At 37.4% G+C, this 18539-nt stretch overlaps 1 protein-coding gene across 1 annotated transcript; it reads right to left on the bottom strand.

Moving 5' to 3' along the window:
- Positions 1-17408: 17408 nt before the first annotated feature.
- LOC126898292 (craniofacial development protein 2-like) lies at positions 17409-18011 on the bottom strand. The gene has a single exon (XM_050672233.1). The coding sequence runs from the start codon at positions 18009-18011 to the stop codon at positions 17409-17411; it is 603 nt and encodes a 200-aa protein (XP_050528190.1).
- Between the last annotated feature and the right edge of the window lie 528 nt (positions 18012-18539).

Here is an 18539-nt window from a genome sequence, read left to right as displayed (position 1 = left end):
ATGACTACTCTCCATAAATTGCATGATGTGGTATATAATATGTGTTGTTAGTACTTTCGTCTATTAAAATTCTTTCCATATGCTTTAGTTCTAAATATTCGTTTATAAATTTAGAATAACGATTTTTTATTTCGATATTAGTTTGAAGTTGCCGTTCTAATGATAAAAACCATTTTAAAGCTATTTGATACGATTCACCTAGTAGGGAATGATCCTTGAACGGCAATGCTACCACAAACCATCCGTTTTCATTCCGTTTGGTATTATTTTCAAAATGCTAAACAAAATCTAAACTTAAAATGTTTTTAGTTTTGACCTCTTCTAATTGCCAAAATTTCGCTATCTGGTCATCTAAATTAATTAGGGCGTTTATCTCATTTTCAACTACATCTTGTTGGTGTGGTAATACAGTAGTGGCGAACATAGATGTAGTGAGGCTTGCTAAGATAGGACCGGACACGATCCAACCGAACTTGGTCTTTTGTATAACAAGACCATTTTCAACCGTCTTTATTTGATCGGAATATATTAAATCAAAGAAAATTTTAGCTCAAATCAGCATATCTATCTTTTGCGGCGTGCCAAACAGCGGATCGGCTAAAATAATATCTGACGGTATTTTTAACTCCCTCGCATCAATAACCGATTGTGGTAAGAGACTGATCAACTTGGGAAGTGTTAAAAAGTTCAAGTTTGTCTTAAAGTCTGATACGCGAGATTTAATAATCGCTGATACCTGGTGTTTAACATTATTCGGTAACTTATTTATTCCAAAAACAGAATACGCTACATTTTCTCTTTTCAATTTCAAATAATGGGCCATTGACACGGTAATAAAATTGTTTTGTGAATCGAAGTCTGGCAATACTCGGCACACTACCGGTTCATTTTTATTATTATACACATGTACCACGGCAGTAGCTAGCAGTACTGACCTGCGGCTACTGTGGTAATTGCCTTGATAAGTGTGCGCGTTTTTTAATATCGGCTATTGTAGCGTTGTATTATCTGACACTTCATTGTCAATAATACTTTCTACGTTATCTGAATTGTCCGCATAATCTGTCTTCAAAATTACGTGCAATAAACTATTATGACCGCGTCCACATTTAGCGCAGCGATATTTGTTCATCCGCATGTGTTCTTAAACAAATACTAAAATGGTTTAATTGCTTAATTTTATTGATACGTTCATTTACCGTAAGTTTTAAGAACTACGGACAACGATAAATAGTATGCATTTGATTACAATTATAACACGTAACGCTACCACTTGTAGTTTTAGTTATTATCGAGGTGGACATAATGCCCATGCACTCAGACCTGTTGGTTCATTGTGCGCACCTCTTACCGAATTGTCTTGATTCGGTTTACCCACCTAAGTGTTATCACCAAAGTGTTAATACATTACCAACCATAAAGTCACCTCTAAAGATGACCAAAGAGTCCTGTCTTTCTGGCGAAATTAAGTATCTCTCTGGGTTTTAGGTTTTTAATATCTTCTTTTTCAGGAAAAGGTTTATTCAAGTAGTTTGATCTTAGTGTGGACAAGACTTCACATTCGCACATGATGTGAAATGAGTCTTCCTCTTCTACTCCACACTTCCTGCACAATGGTGATTCCGATACCCCCATTGCGTTAAGATGTTTAAGCGGGTGACCATGTCCTGTCAGTAGACCAGTTAGGTTGCTTATTTGATGTCTAGTCATGCTATTAAGATCACCCAACAGTAAACCAGAGGTCTTGATAAACATTTTAGATTGTCTAGGTACTACCAAGTACTTCCAGATTTTCCTGTGTTGTTCTTTGCACAGATTCTTGGGTAACGTTTTGAGCGATTGCTCAGTGAGTCCTACCACTGGTTCTGGTTCAACATAGGTGTTCTCTGCTCCTTTCCTGGCTAGAAAATCAGCATTCTCATTGTCAGTGACACCGCTGTGTCCCGGTACCCACGCTAGTGTAACTTTGTTGAACCTCGATAGTGATTCTAAAGTTTCCCTGCATTCGAGGACCAGCTTTGAATTCACCTGATCGTTACAGAGTGCCTTCAAAGCCGCTTGACTATCACTTAAGATAGTTATCTTTCTATTTTTGTATACCAGCAGGTTCTGAGCCCCTACCAGTATCGCCATCACCTCTGCTTGGAAAACAGAGGGTGTTGTGCCCAATGATATACTGACATTTATTCGTGGCTTTAAACCCCAAATTCCAGCACCTACCTTTCCTGATTTTTTGGATTCATTTGTACATATCATAAATCCTCCTTTTTCAGTCAGGTGGTTGATATTCCATTCTCTACGTGTAATGATCTCCACTTTGTAGGAAATGTTATTTTTAAGAACCGGTTTGATATAGCCCAAGGGGTATTCCAGAAAGCTCTGGTCTATCTCTTTTAGTATTTTACCATGTTCTGTTGTATCACTCTCCAAAGTCCACATACCTAAGTTGTGGAATCTTAGTGCCGTGGCTTTGGCGCGAGCTTTCACCTCTAGATGCAGAGGAGGCAATCCAATCAGTGCCTCTAATGCGACCGTTGGTGTAGTTCTTAATGCTCCAGTGATGGCCATAGCAGCCATTCTTTGTATGCGACTAAGTTCTTTTTTAGCTGTAACGAGTGCTGTTCTGGTCTAAGACACCGTACATTATTATAGGTTTAATCGCTGATATGTACAACCAATACATAACTCTTCGTTTAAGGCCCCATGTCTTTTCCAAGGCTCTACTGTAAATCCACAATGTGGCCATTGATTTTTTGATTCTTGACTCAACGTGTGATTTCTATTTTAGCTTACTATCCAAGATAATACCTGAGTATTTTACTTCCGATTTTAAGCTAATTTCTTGTCCATTTAGGGTAAGAGTGTCAAGACTGTCTAGTCCTATTCTCCTTCTAGTGAACATAACAACCACTGATTTATTTGGATTAACAGATAGACCGTACTTACTACACCATACCTGTAAAGTGTTAAGTCTCTGTTGTGCTAAGTCTATAATAGTGTCTGGGAATCAAAAGTGATAATGTCTCAGTATCATTATTGGTGAATTTTCCGTCTGGTAGTAGTGTTGCCTCGACAGTTTTGTTTGGTCCATTCCTTAGTGATCGCAGGAGTCTAGTTGCTATAGGGAGTTGTTGTATATCCCCACAGAACTTCTTCCAGCTTTCTCTTATGGACTTTTTCAATGCAGATTTGTAGTTCCTTTGGGCGTCCTTATAGAATTCCCAGTGTTGTTCCAAACCTGATTTCATTGCTTTATTTAAGAGCTTACGTAACTCTTTCTTAATTTAGACAGGTTAGCATTCCACCAAGCATTTCTTTGTAAGCCGAGACAATGGAGTCCTGTAGCATATTTACAGCCCTTTCAGTACTCTGTCTCGACCCCAATCTAAATTATAGGTTATTCAGGTCACGAGTAAGATCTGCCCTGAAATTGTCCCAGTTTGTTCTTTTCGGGTTCCTATAGTACTCCGTCTCAACGTGAATCTCCAAAGTGAATCGTAAGTGCCTATGATCAGAAAGAGAAGGTTCGGAGGACACTTTCCACCCTTTTATCTTTTGAAGTAACCCTTTTGAACAAACTGTCAGATTAATGACTTCCTGCCTATTCCTGATAACAAAAGTAGGTTCACTGCCTCTGTTCAGTATACTTAGGTCTGTAGTCAGCAAAAGATCCATTATAACCTCTCCTCTTTGGTTGATGTTACTATGTAACATAAGATAACAATAAAATGTTACTTGATGNTACTGCTCCCCCAAATAGTGTGGTGTGCATTAGCATCCATACCTAGGATTAGTTCTAATTTTTCATTTTTGCAATAATTAAAGAGCATAGTTAGGTCCCTACCTGGGTCTGTGACCTCATATGGTAAGTATCCTGAAGCTACTATAATATTTTTACCATCATTTACTGTTACTCTAATAATAGTCAAGTCTGTACTTGATAGATTAAGTATCAGGCTGGCTTTAACTTTATTATTAACCAAAATTCAAGTTCTTGGTTGTTTATGAAACAGTTTAAAATCCCTTATATTTAGCCCCTTAATCTGGTCACCATTTATCCATCGTTCCTGAATAAGTGATATTTGTAAGGGTATTGTATGCCTCTCAATTAGGGTCCTTAGTAATACACTACTGGCCCCTTTACTGTGATGCAGGTTTATTTGCGTGAATTGAATTCTATTGTCAGCCATTTAGAAAAACTGATGTTGACGCTTGAAAAAGCACGCTGTACTAGGTGTGATACAGGTGTCTGAAAAAGTTCCTGTGTCATACAGCCCCCCCCCTGTGGGTGGTGTCCCTCCGCCGACCTCAGGTGACGACTGTGCCTTAGGTTCGCTCTCCATATTTCCTTTTGGATCCGTGGAGAGAATCCTCTCAGTTGTGGCCGTTATTGAGGGTGGCGGTTTCCTGGGACCCTTTCCCTTACGTAACACACTTCCTCCCTTCCCTTTCGAGGCAGGAGTGAAGTGTGTCCGTTTGTTTCTTACTTGTGCCTTACCTCCTTACGCCCAAGTAACTGTCGGAGGGTGTGCCAAGCAGGCACCCTCCAGTAACTTTCGGGTCACTGAGGTAACTGCTGGTGGCTTTTTTACCACCGAGGTGATGGTAGACGACTGGGAAGGCGTGCGTGATCGTTTTCGTGACGACATGCCGCTGACCCAATCGGAATTCACAAGATGGAACGGCTGGCTCCAATGCATGGAGACTGGAGGATCGTCGTTGGACTCGTTCCCGTGCAGCCAATTCCGGACATCGGAAGCTTTCCGGAGTTCAGTGTCCATGGTACTGAAGCTGATGAAGAGGGACCTGGACGACGGACGTCCGTTTGCCCCAGAAAGGGTAAAGGAGTATAACCCTTTAAAAGGTGTCGATGAGCTCGAGCTAAAAGCGGAACTCATTGAGAAATGCATAGCTAGTTGCTAAGGGGAAGCTTATCCCGCTACAACGACAGTGGGATAATGAGAAGCATGGGTCGTGGGCTTCACCAGGCCGTCGAGTACCTGGCTTACACGGAAGGGCAAATGAAACAGTAAATGTCGTCTCCTTTGGATAACGAAGACGAGATGATGCGAACGGGCGACCGCCGTGGAAGTGCGGAACCCTCCCTCGGAGAAGGGTCATCTACTCACCACAGAGCGGACTCGCCAGCGATGAGTCCGTTGCCGGAGAGTTCTCCCCCGTTGCGGCATCTTGGCAAGAGAAGGGCGCCATTGGGGGAGGTAGGCGACAGTGACGACGAAGCCACGTTCGACGTTGGCCTTAATAGTAGANGACAGTGACGACGAAGCCACGTTCGACGTTGGCCTTAATAGTAGAGGGGAGCCTGATGAACGAGGTCCCGGGTACCCACCTGGAGTATCTCGTTCAGCAGATCTCCCTTTCGTGTCAGGCCCTCAGTGAACTGAGGAATTCGGTGCGGCCATGCCGCAAGAGGCGGCACGACGCAATGGAGGAGACGACTACCACGTCGACGATGATTGAAAGTATAGGCACGCAAGTGGCCGTACTTCGAGGAGTCATTGACAAACGGCGTGGAATGGGGGTGCACAAGGAGGTGCAAACCGCGACGAAGCGTCTGGAGGAGGAGAAACGCAAAAGTGCGTCCTCGCCGTCCAGGAACCCCCTGGAAGCCTTAGCGGAGACAGCGGACAAGCCTCGGGCGCCAAAAATAGCGTTTAAGAATTCAGCAAAAGAAGTAGGGACACAAACCGTTGTCGAAGACCCACTGGCCGCCATGCTGAAGGGAGCCAATAAGACGGAGAAGAAGCAAAGGACGAGGAAGAAAAAGTGGCCATCTGCCACAGGTCCTGTCACCAATCAAGTCACTGCGCCTATCCAGACGCAGATTGATGAGAGGGTGGCAAATCAGGCTAACGATGAAGGGTCTGTAGAAGGGGATACGGGAGCTGCTCCCGCTGAACCGTTATGGACCCAAGTCGTAGGACGGAAGGTAGCGGTAAAGAGGAAGGAGAACGCGGCAGCCAAGCCCAAACCTCCTCCGACGACGGGTAAACAAAATGCAGCGAAACTGCGGTCGAAAGTGCCTCGCACAGAGGCCGTGGTGATCGGCCCCTTAAAGGAAGATCAGAAGTATGCCACGGTTATGGGTACAGCCATGGCTGCGGTGGATCTCCAGGCCCTGGGCGTTCACGTGTCCGGAACCAGGAGAACACAGACGGGGGCCGTCCTCTTGGAGGTCCGGGGGTCGGCTGAACAAGCTGACCTTCTGGCTGCTAGTTTGAGGGCGGCCCTAAAGGAGATGGACGTGCGTGTGCACCGTCCTTCGATGACCTACACCGTACTCCTCCTGGTTATGGAGGAGTGGCAGGAGGAGCAGGATGTGCACAAAGCACTGAGCGCCGCCTTGAATTCTCCTAATGGAGAAATGTCGCCGCAAGTGGGACCTATTAAGGTCCGCACGAACATCGGCGGTAAAGGGTATGTGAGGTGCGAGGTGTCTCTCAAGATGGCTCATCGCCTGGCAGCCCTAGGCCGAGTCCGGGTTGGGTGGACTTCCTGTAGGCTGAGAATTCTTGACAAGGGTCCTCAGTGCTACAGGTGTCTGGAACGTGGGCAAATTGCTCACGCGTGTAAGGGACTGAACCGGTCAAAGGCCTGCTTCAGGTGCAAGAAGGAGGGGCACCTTTCCAAAGACTGCCCTGATAGCAAAAAAAAGAAGGTCGGGTTTTAAATCCGACCAACAAGAAGAAAGAAAGCCTACCCTCACCTCCACGGCGTGGGTCGCCCTGAAGTAATGCCTCACGGTAGTTCCAGGGCGGCCCACAATAAAAAAAAAAAAAGGGCTGGTGNTTCCCAGATTTTTGAGATGTGAATTTTTTCACATCCTTCCGGGCTGGTGGCTGCTTGGCAACATAATCTGTGAAGCAAACTCTGCCCATTCCAAAATATGGACTGCGCTTCAGTTCCTCCAGTTTGACCATGCTGTTTTCGTCCACACTTAGGAACAAAGTTTGTCCTTTCGGGCCAACTTCTGTCTCATGGTGGACTTTCCAGATCACCGTGTTCAGCCCTGGGTTTTGTTTTGCCAAAATTTCCAAGATCTTCTTGGACTCTTTTGGCAGCCCTGGTATATGAGTGACCATCCGTTTGTACTTGATCGGGTTGTAGGCTTCCAATTGGAGTTCTGCACCGTCCCAAGGTTTTATTAGGTTGACATGGTCAGTGAGCCACTTAAGAGAGCTCTCTTGGGCTGCACTGATCACAAGTGCTCCATCAGTGAGTCTGGTGTCTTCAAACCTTGGTACGTCGGTTCCATCAGTACCCGACAGTATCAAGTCTCCAACACAAGACTCAATGAGTAGCCCCTGCTCTGTGGTCAACTTGTTAGTGGGGTAGCCTGTGAGGACCAGAGCCACTTTTTTATCATCGGTTACCACGTCCCTGTAGGTCGGTACCCAATGAGTTTTCTTACATGGAGGTTCTTGACCCTTGTTCTCAGGTTTTTGAACTTCGATTCCCTTTGACTTTTTCAAGTCATCGGTTCCCTTGTCTCTTTCCTTTGGTAGGTTCTTCTGTCCCTCCATGATTGCTCGGCTCCTCTTCAGCTTGCGCCTCTGACTACAGCTTCTCAAGTCTAAGTTTTAGACCCTCGATTTTCTCAGCTACTGCTCCCAATTGATCTTGCGATTCCTGGTCTACATTTGTTGACGTTGCTGTCTCTTTACTAGTTCCGTTGTTCACATTGAGACCTTCAAGTTCGGCGATTCTTCTGCAAAGAGTCGCCAGTTTACGATCTTGTTCCGACAGGTTGTCCGTAGGATCCCTGATCATTACAAGTTCGTTGTTTTGTGGTTTTTCTATGTTTTTATCCATATAGTTCCCACGAGTAGTCGAGAAATAAAGGTCCGTCACAGCAGAGCTCGATACTGTGATAAGGCTGTATACTCTATGGTGCGCCAGGTGCCATAGAGGATCCCAATGGTCACTTTATCTTTCGGCTAACTATCCTGTGACAAGTTAGCAACCCTTTCACTTGGTATGGCTGGGTTAGGGGGGCCTATTCGCTGTTAGCAAGCAGGTATGCCCAGGCCTACCGGTCCCAACTAACCAAAGTCATGACCGGCTAAGAGCAGTTGTACGTGTTGCCACCCCCACTGAAATAACTAGGATCCGCAGGGTTTTTAAGCCTGCAATCCTTGCGGATTCCCCTGCGGGAGCTACCACTTGTAAACAATACTTTTATTTTACGATCATTTTTTTTTTTATAAAATTTTTCTTGCTCATGCTGCGTATATTATTATTAGATCGTTATTTTGCTAGACGATCCGATAGTTTCTAGCATTCTAAAAACACAATAATATTTTTTAATGTCGCTTGGTGATTCGATTTCCCAGCTACGCAAACCTTGTACGTCCAATTTAGATGTAATTAAATGTAAATTAGTGACCCCCACAAGTCGGGCTTTTGACCAAGATTTTCTAGAGCTTTAATATGACCCATTAACGCATCATAAAAACGTCGAGTTTCTTTGGCACTTTCTTGGTATATTGGGCTTAAATCGAAAAGCGACTTAGTAAGCACTTGAACTAACAACTTAGTACTACTATAACGTTCTTTTAGAGATTGCCAGGCAATTTTATAATTGTCAGAAGTGGTTGGTAAACACTGTATTACCTTAGGAGCTTCTCCGCTTAATGAATATCGTAAATAAAAAAACTTTTGCATATTATTGAGCTTGTTATTCTCGTTGATCGCTGTGGAAAACATATCATAATACCATTGCCACTCAGAATAATCTCCTGAAAATTTAGGTAGATCGATTGGTGGTAATTTGATTATTAAAGAACCGAATTGACTATTGATAGTATTGGTTTTAGTAGGAATAGATTGAAAATTTTGAACGGAATGAGAACTATCATTGATGCTGATATTATCAGATAATCCAAATTTCTTTATTAGTTTATCGCATTCTGTTAAAACGCCAAAATAAATATCTTCCATCTCTTCTCTATACTTCTCCGTTTCTTCGGTAATCCCCGTAAGTTCTTCTATTTCGGCTTGAACTGATTCATAATCTTGCCAGACCTCCAATATTCTATCTCGCCGTAGTATTATTTGACTGGTATCAATGTTTTCTTCCCCACTCTTTCTATCAACAAATGATACAAATCGAGATAGTTTGAACTGACGGCAATGAATGCTCAGCTATATTTGTTCTGTCATAACGTTGATATCTATTCAGATAGTCAATTGTATAAAGCGATTCCAATAGCGCTCTATTGCATTAAATTCCGAGTGTACTATATACGGTTTCGAATAAAAAACCAATGATGTTCCTATTATAGCACACGTTACTCGAGTTATGGGCGTTTTTACTGAAACACCAGAAATAGCACGAGATGAGATTTAGAACTTGCGAGTCTATTCTTTTACGAATCTCGAACTGATTACGAATGGATATACGATAAATAAAATAATAAAAATACGAAACGCACTTAATACGATACACTTACGCACTTAATCGAAACAAACGTACGACGACAAGCACGGCGATGACAAAACTTACAAAATCGAATTATATAATAATTTATCGATGCGGCACGATGGACCAAATGTTGCGAACTGGTTCAATATGTATAATAAATAAAAAAATAATTGATAAATGCGAATATTAAAAATAGTGGACTGTATCTTTTTATTATAATTTCCTTGTAAGCTGACGATTTGTCCGCGCGCGTACATAAATCGAACATAACTGTTTATTATATTGGTCGGCGATCATCATTGTTATTGCTATCGCGTGATAACGAGCGCGATCACTAAGAATAAGTAAGTCTTGGTTATACATAAGTAGAATTAATTTTTTCTTATTTAAAAATTCTGTGTAAAAATTAAAAATATATTAACTCATCGTTAAACAATTTAATTTTGCGACATGAGTTTTATAATCGATGTTAAATTATTATTAAAACCATTATAATCTCCAGTGGTGCTCAAAGAAAAGTTAAAAATATTAAGGAGTAAAAAATTATTTATTTAAAGTTCTTTTTCTTTAAAATGTAATATACATTAATTGAAATCAATTTGATATTTCTTTGAAAAAAATATCTGAATAGCCTTTCCCTTTTTTATTAATAATTACAATGAAATTGTTACAAAATTAGACTTAATATATTTTTAACATTGGACTCCATTATTTTTCACAAGTGTTATTCTTTGATATTTTATTTATCAGAAGTTAAACATTATATAATATTAAATAACTGTTATTCCCCTTAAAAATATGTACTTATCACTTGTAAACTAACATTTAATACATTTTTCTTTGTTATTAATAAAGTAACAAAGATGTCTAGTCCATTTTATTTTATTTTATGCTGTAACTTGTGTATCATCACTACTATTAGTTAGTAAAAATATTTTATTAATTTAATTTAAAATTATATCTAGACTAGATTTTAATGTGGAAATCTTTATCGCTTCTGAAACGCACAAAATAAATTGTCCTTTATCGAGTACACAGGTTTTTTCTAATATTTAAAATAGAAGTGAAATATTATTCGCTTAGGTATAGACGAATAATAATAGTGTAGAGTTAATAATAATAATAATAGCTAGTTTAATGACGAATCCTATCATCAGTGACACGCACCCCTATATTTTTTAACTAAACTAATTAAATGTTATAATAATAGGCACTAATAAGGAGAGGCCAAAAAGAATTTACGTCCAAAAATTAGAATCGCTTTTCTTTCCTCTCCAAAAAAAAAAAATTTAAGGGCACACACCAGTTATATAACTGGGGTTGTTCTAGTTCAAAGCCCAATTCCTTACCTTCATGTACCTATTTTATCAAAAGTCGGATACAGTTCGAGGATCTTTATTGTAATAATTATTCGTTAATCGACTGTAATCAATTATAACGCTATTTTATTATATTAATTAATATTTATTAATTAGTGATAAGGGTTATATTATTCCATCAGATAATATATTGCTACGATACTCATCTAATCCGAAATTTCATAATTTTTTAATCGATTTCCCGAATCATTTGGGGATCAACTATATTTTTTAAAGACGGAACGATAGTGTAACGACCAAATGTAATCGGTCTTAGTCGTTACACCAATGTACACGTTACTCTGAACCGATTACACGAGTACCAACCCATCACTATAAAAAATTAACCTTTTCAACTTAACTTTTGAAAGTGACCCGGAAATACTGACACATTTATATATATATATCTTAAATTAAAGCTTATGTAATAAACATTAATATAAAAAAACGGTAGCACAGTAGGGTCAGTATGGACGAGGTANTAGCACAGTGGGGTCGAGGCACAGTGTGGACGAGGCATAGATGGGACAAGTATAGATGATATCTGACAGTGATTAAAATCACTATCATAAGAAACGCTTCGATGCAAATCTGTAGATAGTGTTTCATTTAGAGAAATTGGTGGATTATTCCAAAAGGAATATCAACTCTTATTTTTTTAATTATATCCTGATTAGCAGTTCTTTGATTTTAAAATATAATATATGAATAAATACTAATAATTAATATAGTTATATAACTATAATTATTATAGTTTTTAAATTCAGTATGAAATTGTGGGGCCAGCTATGATGTATGGTTCATAGTTTTGGGCGGTTGATAAGAAAGTAGAGCAGAGAATAAGTGTAGCAGAGATGAGAATGCTTAGTTGGATGAGTGGAGTGACTAGAGAAGATAGGATAAGGAACGAGCATATAACAGGAAGTAAAGGTGTTGCGTCAATCGTAGATAAGATGACAGAAAATAGACTTAGATTGTTTAGTCATGCTATGAGGAGAGAAGAATCGGAAGCTGTAAGAACAGTTATAAAAATGAATTTTGAAGCAAGAAGAGGTAGAGGAAGACCAAAAAGGAGATTGAGGGATGTTATTGAATGCGACATGAGGACAGCTGATGTGAGCATAAAAGATGAGGGAGATCGTGTCAAGTGAAAGCTTAGGATAAGGGTGGCCGATCCCAAATAATTGGGATTAAGGCAAAGAAAAAAAAAATTCTGGTGGCAATTGACATAATATAATTGTTGTTTGGGAATGTACAATTTAGCGTTTAGTTGGGTTTAAACAATATAGCGTCAAATCAATTACTTACTCTATCGGTTGTATCTAATTATACACTACACTTTAATGATACTATAAATAAATAAACTTACACATACACACATATGCATTTATAACATTGTGTCTAATGTAAGTATAACATGACAAAAAGTAATCGTAAAATGAAAAAAATGGAATATAAATTTTAGTACTCATATAAAATGTAATGTAACTCGAAAAATATCTGTTTGAATGAAAAAATATAAGATAATTTTTTTGTATATAATTGTCTTTTAAACAATTTTTGTACGAAATTTTTTTTTTGTAAGTTAAATATTTTTTGAGAAAATTAAAAAAACTCATGTGTTTTGAACTTTTGCGAGGCTGTAAAAAAAAAACATGAATTTTTAACATATTAAAAATCTAATCAGTTGAAAGGTTACAAATATATAAAAATCAAATTAATTGGCCGCAACGAAAAATTTGTAACTTTCATGGCGTTTTACAAAGTTATAAGTAAAGGGTCGCCAACCTACTGGGCGAGACAGTATATTTTCGGACCACAGTAGGATTTTTAAAATAAATTAACTTTTTATATTAAAACAATTAGAAAAAGAATATATAATTAATAAATATTAAAGTTGATGTACGTTGAGTCGTTGATAGTAGATGTACACCAAAACCTCGTGACAGTTGTTACATAACCATATTAATGAGGGATGGCCTTATACAAGGCCGTTGCCGTACCTTATAAACTAGGGGAGTTGATTTTTGAAAGGTGAAAAAAAATACACGAGACCATTGAAGATGGAACACGCAAAAAAGAAAAATATGATGGTTAAGTTAAACTAAGGGGAATTTATTAAAAAAAAAACAAAAAAAATTAAGTTAACACGAGGCAAAAAACCGAATGGTCAAAAAACCTCGTCTACAAATTAAAGGGAAACAAAGAAAGAGAGAAAAAAAAATAGATATTAATAAAAAAAAAATAGTTACACCTACACTTTTATTGTTAGAGAATACGATGAACGTCTTCGGGTACCCGCCGGCTATTAATCGCAGCATTGCCGCTAAGCACGGCGGGTATACGTCCCAAGTAAGCGACTGGTTTCTGGCAGTTAGGCTTAGCTTGCAAGACGTTGGGACACCCCGGAATAAAATGCACTACGTCACCACATTGTACCAATAATATATACATATCACCCATAAATATAATCTAAAACCTATATAAAAAAATCACAAAAAAATATGGATATAACATGACAGGTGTTCTTGTACACGCCTGTCATGTTTCGGGACCTAAATAAAAAAATATAAGGGCATCTACACAAAAAAAAAACTATATAAAAAATATAAAAAAATTCGCCACACGTGATTATGGCACGGCGCACCAAAAAAACCTGGCTCAAAACATTACAATAAAAATATACATTACCAGCCCCTAAGGGCTCAAGAAGCTGGAGGCAGGTTTAGCCGACGCCATTAAACACAAAATTTACATAATTACAACATAGCGGACACTCGCGAAAATATATATATAAAATTAACGGTTGCAGCGCACACAACAAAAAAAACCGCTGTGGACGAAAATTAGCGACGACCAGTTCCGATGATGGCTAATTTCCGACAACCCGTCCGAGGTTTGACCCGGCAGTCTGTTGGCGACCAAACGGCTAGCCTTTAGAGTAGGGGTCAAAAAATAACTAAATACCCAGTGCCGGAAATTATTAAAAACAATTTAAATCATATGGCGACAATGTATGCGGTGAGCAGTGCAAATGACGTTCAAGATAGGAAAGGAGCGGGGTGAATGTACACACAAATGCCGTCCATGAACCAGTCTGAAGTAGTACACAGCTGACTATCTCGCACGCGCATAAACAAATCACAACACCTTATCATGATAATTTTACCAACAAACGCCGTCGCAGTCCGCATTCGGCTTAACACAAATATATATATACAAATAGACAAAAAAAAAACAACCAGATACTTTTGTCACGTTACACAGTAATTATTTAAAAACAAATCTTTTTTTCTTTTAATTATTATTATAAATGTAATTAGTAATAATATTAAAAATTAGAAGTAATAGAAAAAGTCTAATTGCAGATTTGAAAACAACGCAAAAAGTTGATTTTTTAAAGTATATTTTTGCTTCTGATGAAAGTTCCTTGTAGTCCAGTGCATTTATTTCTAATAACAAACAGTTTTTATTGAAAATTATTGTATCCTGCCTTTTAAATTATTATACACATAAAAGTAAAGCAAAATATAAGTTCTTTATTATTTTTATAATTTCTCCATTTAAATTACAATATTTAATTATTGAATATCAATGTCATACTAAATTTAAAAACTATAATTATATTATATTTTAAAATCAAAAAACCACTAATCAGGATATAATTAAAGAAATACGAGTTGATGTTGGTGTTACTTTAAAAATAAGAGTTGATGTTATTTTGAATTTCCTATTTAAAAAAAAAGAAAAATTGGTTGGAAATTTTTTCTCCTATTCGCCAAAATTACTCCTTCGTTGACTGGCCTAATCATTAAATAGAATATTTTATGAGAATTAAAAAAATTGTATCGTTAAGATCAATATGCAGTCAGAAAGTTTTATAATTACTGTTTATTGTAAATTTATCAGAAAAGCTCAATATTTTTGTGCATTTTTATCGTAATAATTAACTTAAATAGAAGTAATAATAATAATTTCCTAGTAACTTTGATTGTTTAATAAGATTCCACAATTGAAATATTGAGAACTTAATTAGTTTTAATGATCTATTATAATTAAATGAACCAATCAAAACAAAATTGTTAAAAAGATTTACTCAATTGAGTGTTTTATAAAATTTGATTATATTTGTAAAAATCCATTGTTAATTCAGAAGAAAAAACAATCAATTTTTTAGAAATGATTTATATAGCAACTCTCTCTCTTTATGGTTTCAATCCGTAGATTGGTTTGCAGTCATCTTCCAGTCTTCCCTCTTATCCGCCTTCCTTTTCATTTCCACATAAGAGTCACATCCTTGGTCCTTTATTATCTGTTGAATGAATTCCAATCTTGGTCTACCCCTACGGTTCTTTCCTTCTACTGTTCCTTCTATTATCAATTTCAACCATCCTTCATGTATCATTATATGACCTATCCATTCGTTGCGTCTTCTGACTATGTTATTCCATAGTAACTTTCCATCTGATATTCTTTCCAGTACTTCTACATTGGTTACTCTGTCCATCCAACTTATCCTTAGCATCCTTCTATAGCACCACATTTCAAACGCCTCAAGTCTTTTTTTTTCTTCCATTGCTATTGTCCAGGTTTCACACCCGTACAGAGCAATGCTCCATACATACGTCTTTAATAAGTTTTTTCTTATTTTTAGACTCATGCTTCTTGATGTAAATATAGTTTTCTTTTTTTTAAAGGCTATTTTAGCTTGACAGATACGTTTTATAATTTCACTTCTGTTTCTTCCATCCTTGCTGATTGCGCTTCCCAGGTATGTAAATTCATCTACTTGTTCTATTGCTTGGTTTCGTATTTTTATCTGTATTCTTGTATTATTTTCCCTTTCACATACCATTACTTTTGTTTTCTTCACATTTATTCTCATTTCCAACTCTTTTTCGAATGATTTATCCATAGCTTTAATTAGTTGAGCCAGATCTTTCTCGCATTCAGCAATTAAAGTTATGTCATTGGCAAAGCGTAACATACTTATTTTTTGTCCGTTAATCTTTATCCCTAGATTGGCATTTTCCTTTATCTTATCTATTGCTTCTTGAATATATGCGTTGAATATAATTGGGGATAATGTACAACCTTGTCTAACTCCTATGTTTATTTTTATTTCTTCTTCCTTNTGTTTATTTTTACTTCTTCTTCCTCATCTTGGATCCTTATAACTGCGGATTCATCCTTGTATAGGTTATACAGAAGTTTCCTATCTGTGTATTTTAACCCCAATCTTTTCATCATGTTAAACATTATCTTCCAATTTACGTTATCAAATGCTTTTTCGATATCCACAAAAGCTATAAATGTTTGTTTGTCTTTCCTAATCCTCTTTTGAATGATTATCCTTAACGCCAATATTGCTTCTCTCGTTCCCATATTCCTTCTAAACCCGAATTGATCTTCTGTCAATGATTGTTCTATTTTACCTTCAATAAGTTTAAATATAATCTTTGTTAGTATTTTAGAGGCATGGGATAGCAAACTAATGGTACGGTATTCTTCACATTTCTTTGCTGCTGTTTTCTTTGGGATGGGGATAATTAGGCTCTTTACGTAATCTTCAGGCAATTCACCGCTTTCGCATATGACTTTGATAATTTGAAATAATTCCCTTTTAAATTTTTCTCCCGCCTCCTTCCAAAGCTCCGCTTGTATTCCATCGTTCCTGCTTCTTTTTTATTTTTCAGATTCCGCAAAGCTTTGTCAAACTCTTCTCTCATAATTGGGTCTATTTCGTTATCTTCTTCAGATTTATCCTCTTCATTTGATTCGTTGGTTTCATTTTCCTTAAGTGTTTCCCCCTTGTACAGGATTTCTAGATATTCTTTCCATCTTTTCGCTATATTATTTTGTTCATATAGCATTCTTCCGTTGTTATCTTCTTATCCCCCTGCTCGGGGATTATGTTGACCAAAAAACATTTTCACCATTCTATATGCTTCATCACTACATCCTGTCTTTATGAGGGTTTCTATTTCATTACACTTTTCTTCCAAATATTTTTCTTTTGCTTCCCTCGATTTCCTAATGATTAGATTCCTCAGTACTCTGTATTTTTCCTGTCCATCTATACTATTTAAACTCTTGTATTTCCTTCTTTCCTCTATCATGTTGACTATTTCCGTTGTAATCCATTCCTTTCTTGCTGCATTGTTGCTATTTCCTAGAGTTTTCGTTGCAGCCAATGTAATTGTATCTTTCAAATTCTGCTATCTTTCTTTAATATTTTGGGATTCTTCAATAATTATATCATTAGTGTCTTCACTATATTTTTTGCTTATTTTCTCATCTCTCAGATTTTTAATTTTCCATTGCATTATTTTCTTCTTTTTATCCATTATTCTTTTAAATTTAAGTTCGCATTTCATCATTACTAGATTGTGGTCGCTATCTATATCCGCTCCTGGGTAACTTCTACTTTCCTTTACTTGATTTTTAAATCTATTCTTAACCATGATGTAATCTATTTGGTATCTATTTATGTCTCCTGGCATTTTTCACGTGTATCTTCGTCTTCGATGGTGATCAAAGCAAGTGTTTGTGATTATTAAGTTATGTTTTGCACAAAATTCTAATAAGCGTTCTCCTCTTACATTTCACGTTCCCAACCCAAAGGCACCTGTTACATTATTTACTTTTTCTTCCCCTACAACGGTATTCCAATCACCCATTACTACCAGATTCTCTTCCCCTTTAACATTTTCGATTATTTTATCTATATTTTCGTATACTTCTTCTACCTCTTCATCGTTACTATTTGATGTCGGCATATACACTTGAACTACTATTGTATCTTTTGGTTTCGTCTGGAGCTTGACTAGAATGATTCTATCGTCATATTGTATATAGCCTTTAACTTTTTTTCCTAGGTTTTTATTCATTATAATCCCTACTCCTCCTGTGCCAGGTTTCTTCTCTGATGCACCTGTATGTATTATTCTATGGTCTCCGCTCCAAAAGTCTCCTGACTTTGGCCATCTCAATTCTGATATTCCAAGAATATCGATTTTCATCTTGTCCATTTCTATTTTCAGATTTTCCAATTTTCCACATTGTAATAAAGTCCTTACATTCCAAGTTGCTATTCGTTTATATTCCTTCACATCCTTAACACTTCTTACCTCTCTTGTAGTCCCCACCCGGAGATCCGAACGGGGGACTATTTTACCTCCGGAATTTTTTACTTGAGAAGAAGACATGTTGATTGCTGTTACTTGGGATATTAATACGGTGGTTTCCCGTTGCCTTCCGTATCGCAGTGCAGCCATCAATTATACAGTTTCCCGTATCTGTTGGCTGCTGCCTGGTGTGTAGCTGATGAACCTACACCCAATATTGTAGTAACTGCTCAAGTCCCTTTTAGTCGCCTTTTACGACAGGCAGGAACAACCGATGGTCTATTCTAATCCCGACCAACAGGGGATAGCAACATATATAGCAACATGTTACAAAAAAAATTGTAGTATTATAGTCTAGTACTAGCACACACAAATAGAGTAAAAAAATTATTAAATTACAAAGTAAAATGATTTAATTTTGTAGTTGAAACTTATCATATCAAATTTCATTCTTTAATAAATATTTTGAAAACATTAGAAATTAATGATTTTAATTGTCTTTTTGGAGAACATGTAATAACTAACTGTTTAATTGATAAATTAGAATTTTTTTTTCAATTTTTGAGGGTAATATCTTTAACTAGATACAAATTGTAGTCATTTGACGTA

This window comes from Daktulosphaira vitifoliae, unplaced genomic scaffold, assembly GCF_025091365.1.
Source record: "Daktulosphaira vitifoliae isolate Bord-2020 unplaced genomic scaffold, ASM2509136v1 Scaffold_2, whole genome shotgun sequence".
Classification (NCBI taxonomy): Eukaryota; Metazoa; Arthropoda; class Insecta; order Hemiptera; family Phylloxeridae; genus Daktulosphaira; species Daktulosphaira vitifoliae.
This window is presented reverse-complemented; position numbering and strand designations above follow the sequence as displayed.

Excerpts from the sequence above, each read along its gene's own strand:
- LOC126898292 (XM_050672233.1), bottom strand. The coding sequence starts at position 18,011 with ATGTCTTCTTCTCAAGTAAAAAATTCCGGAGGTAAAATAGTCCCCCGT.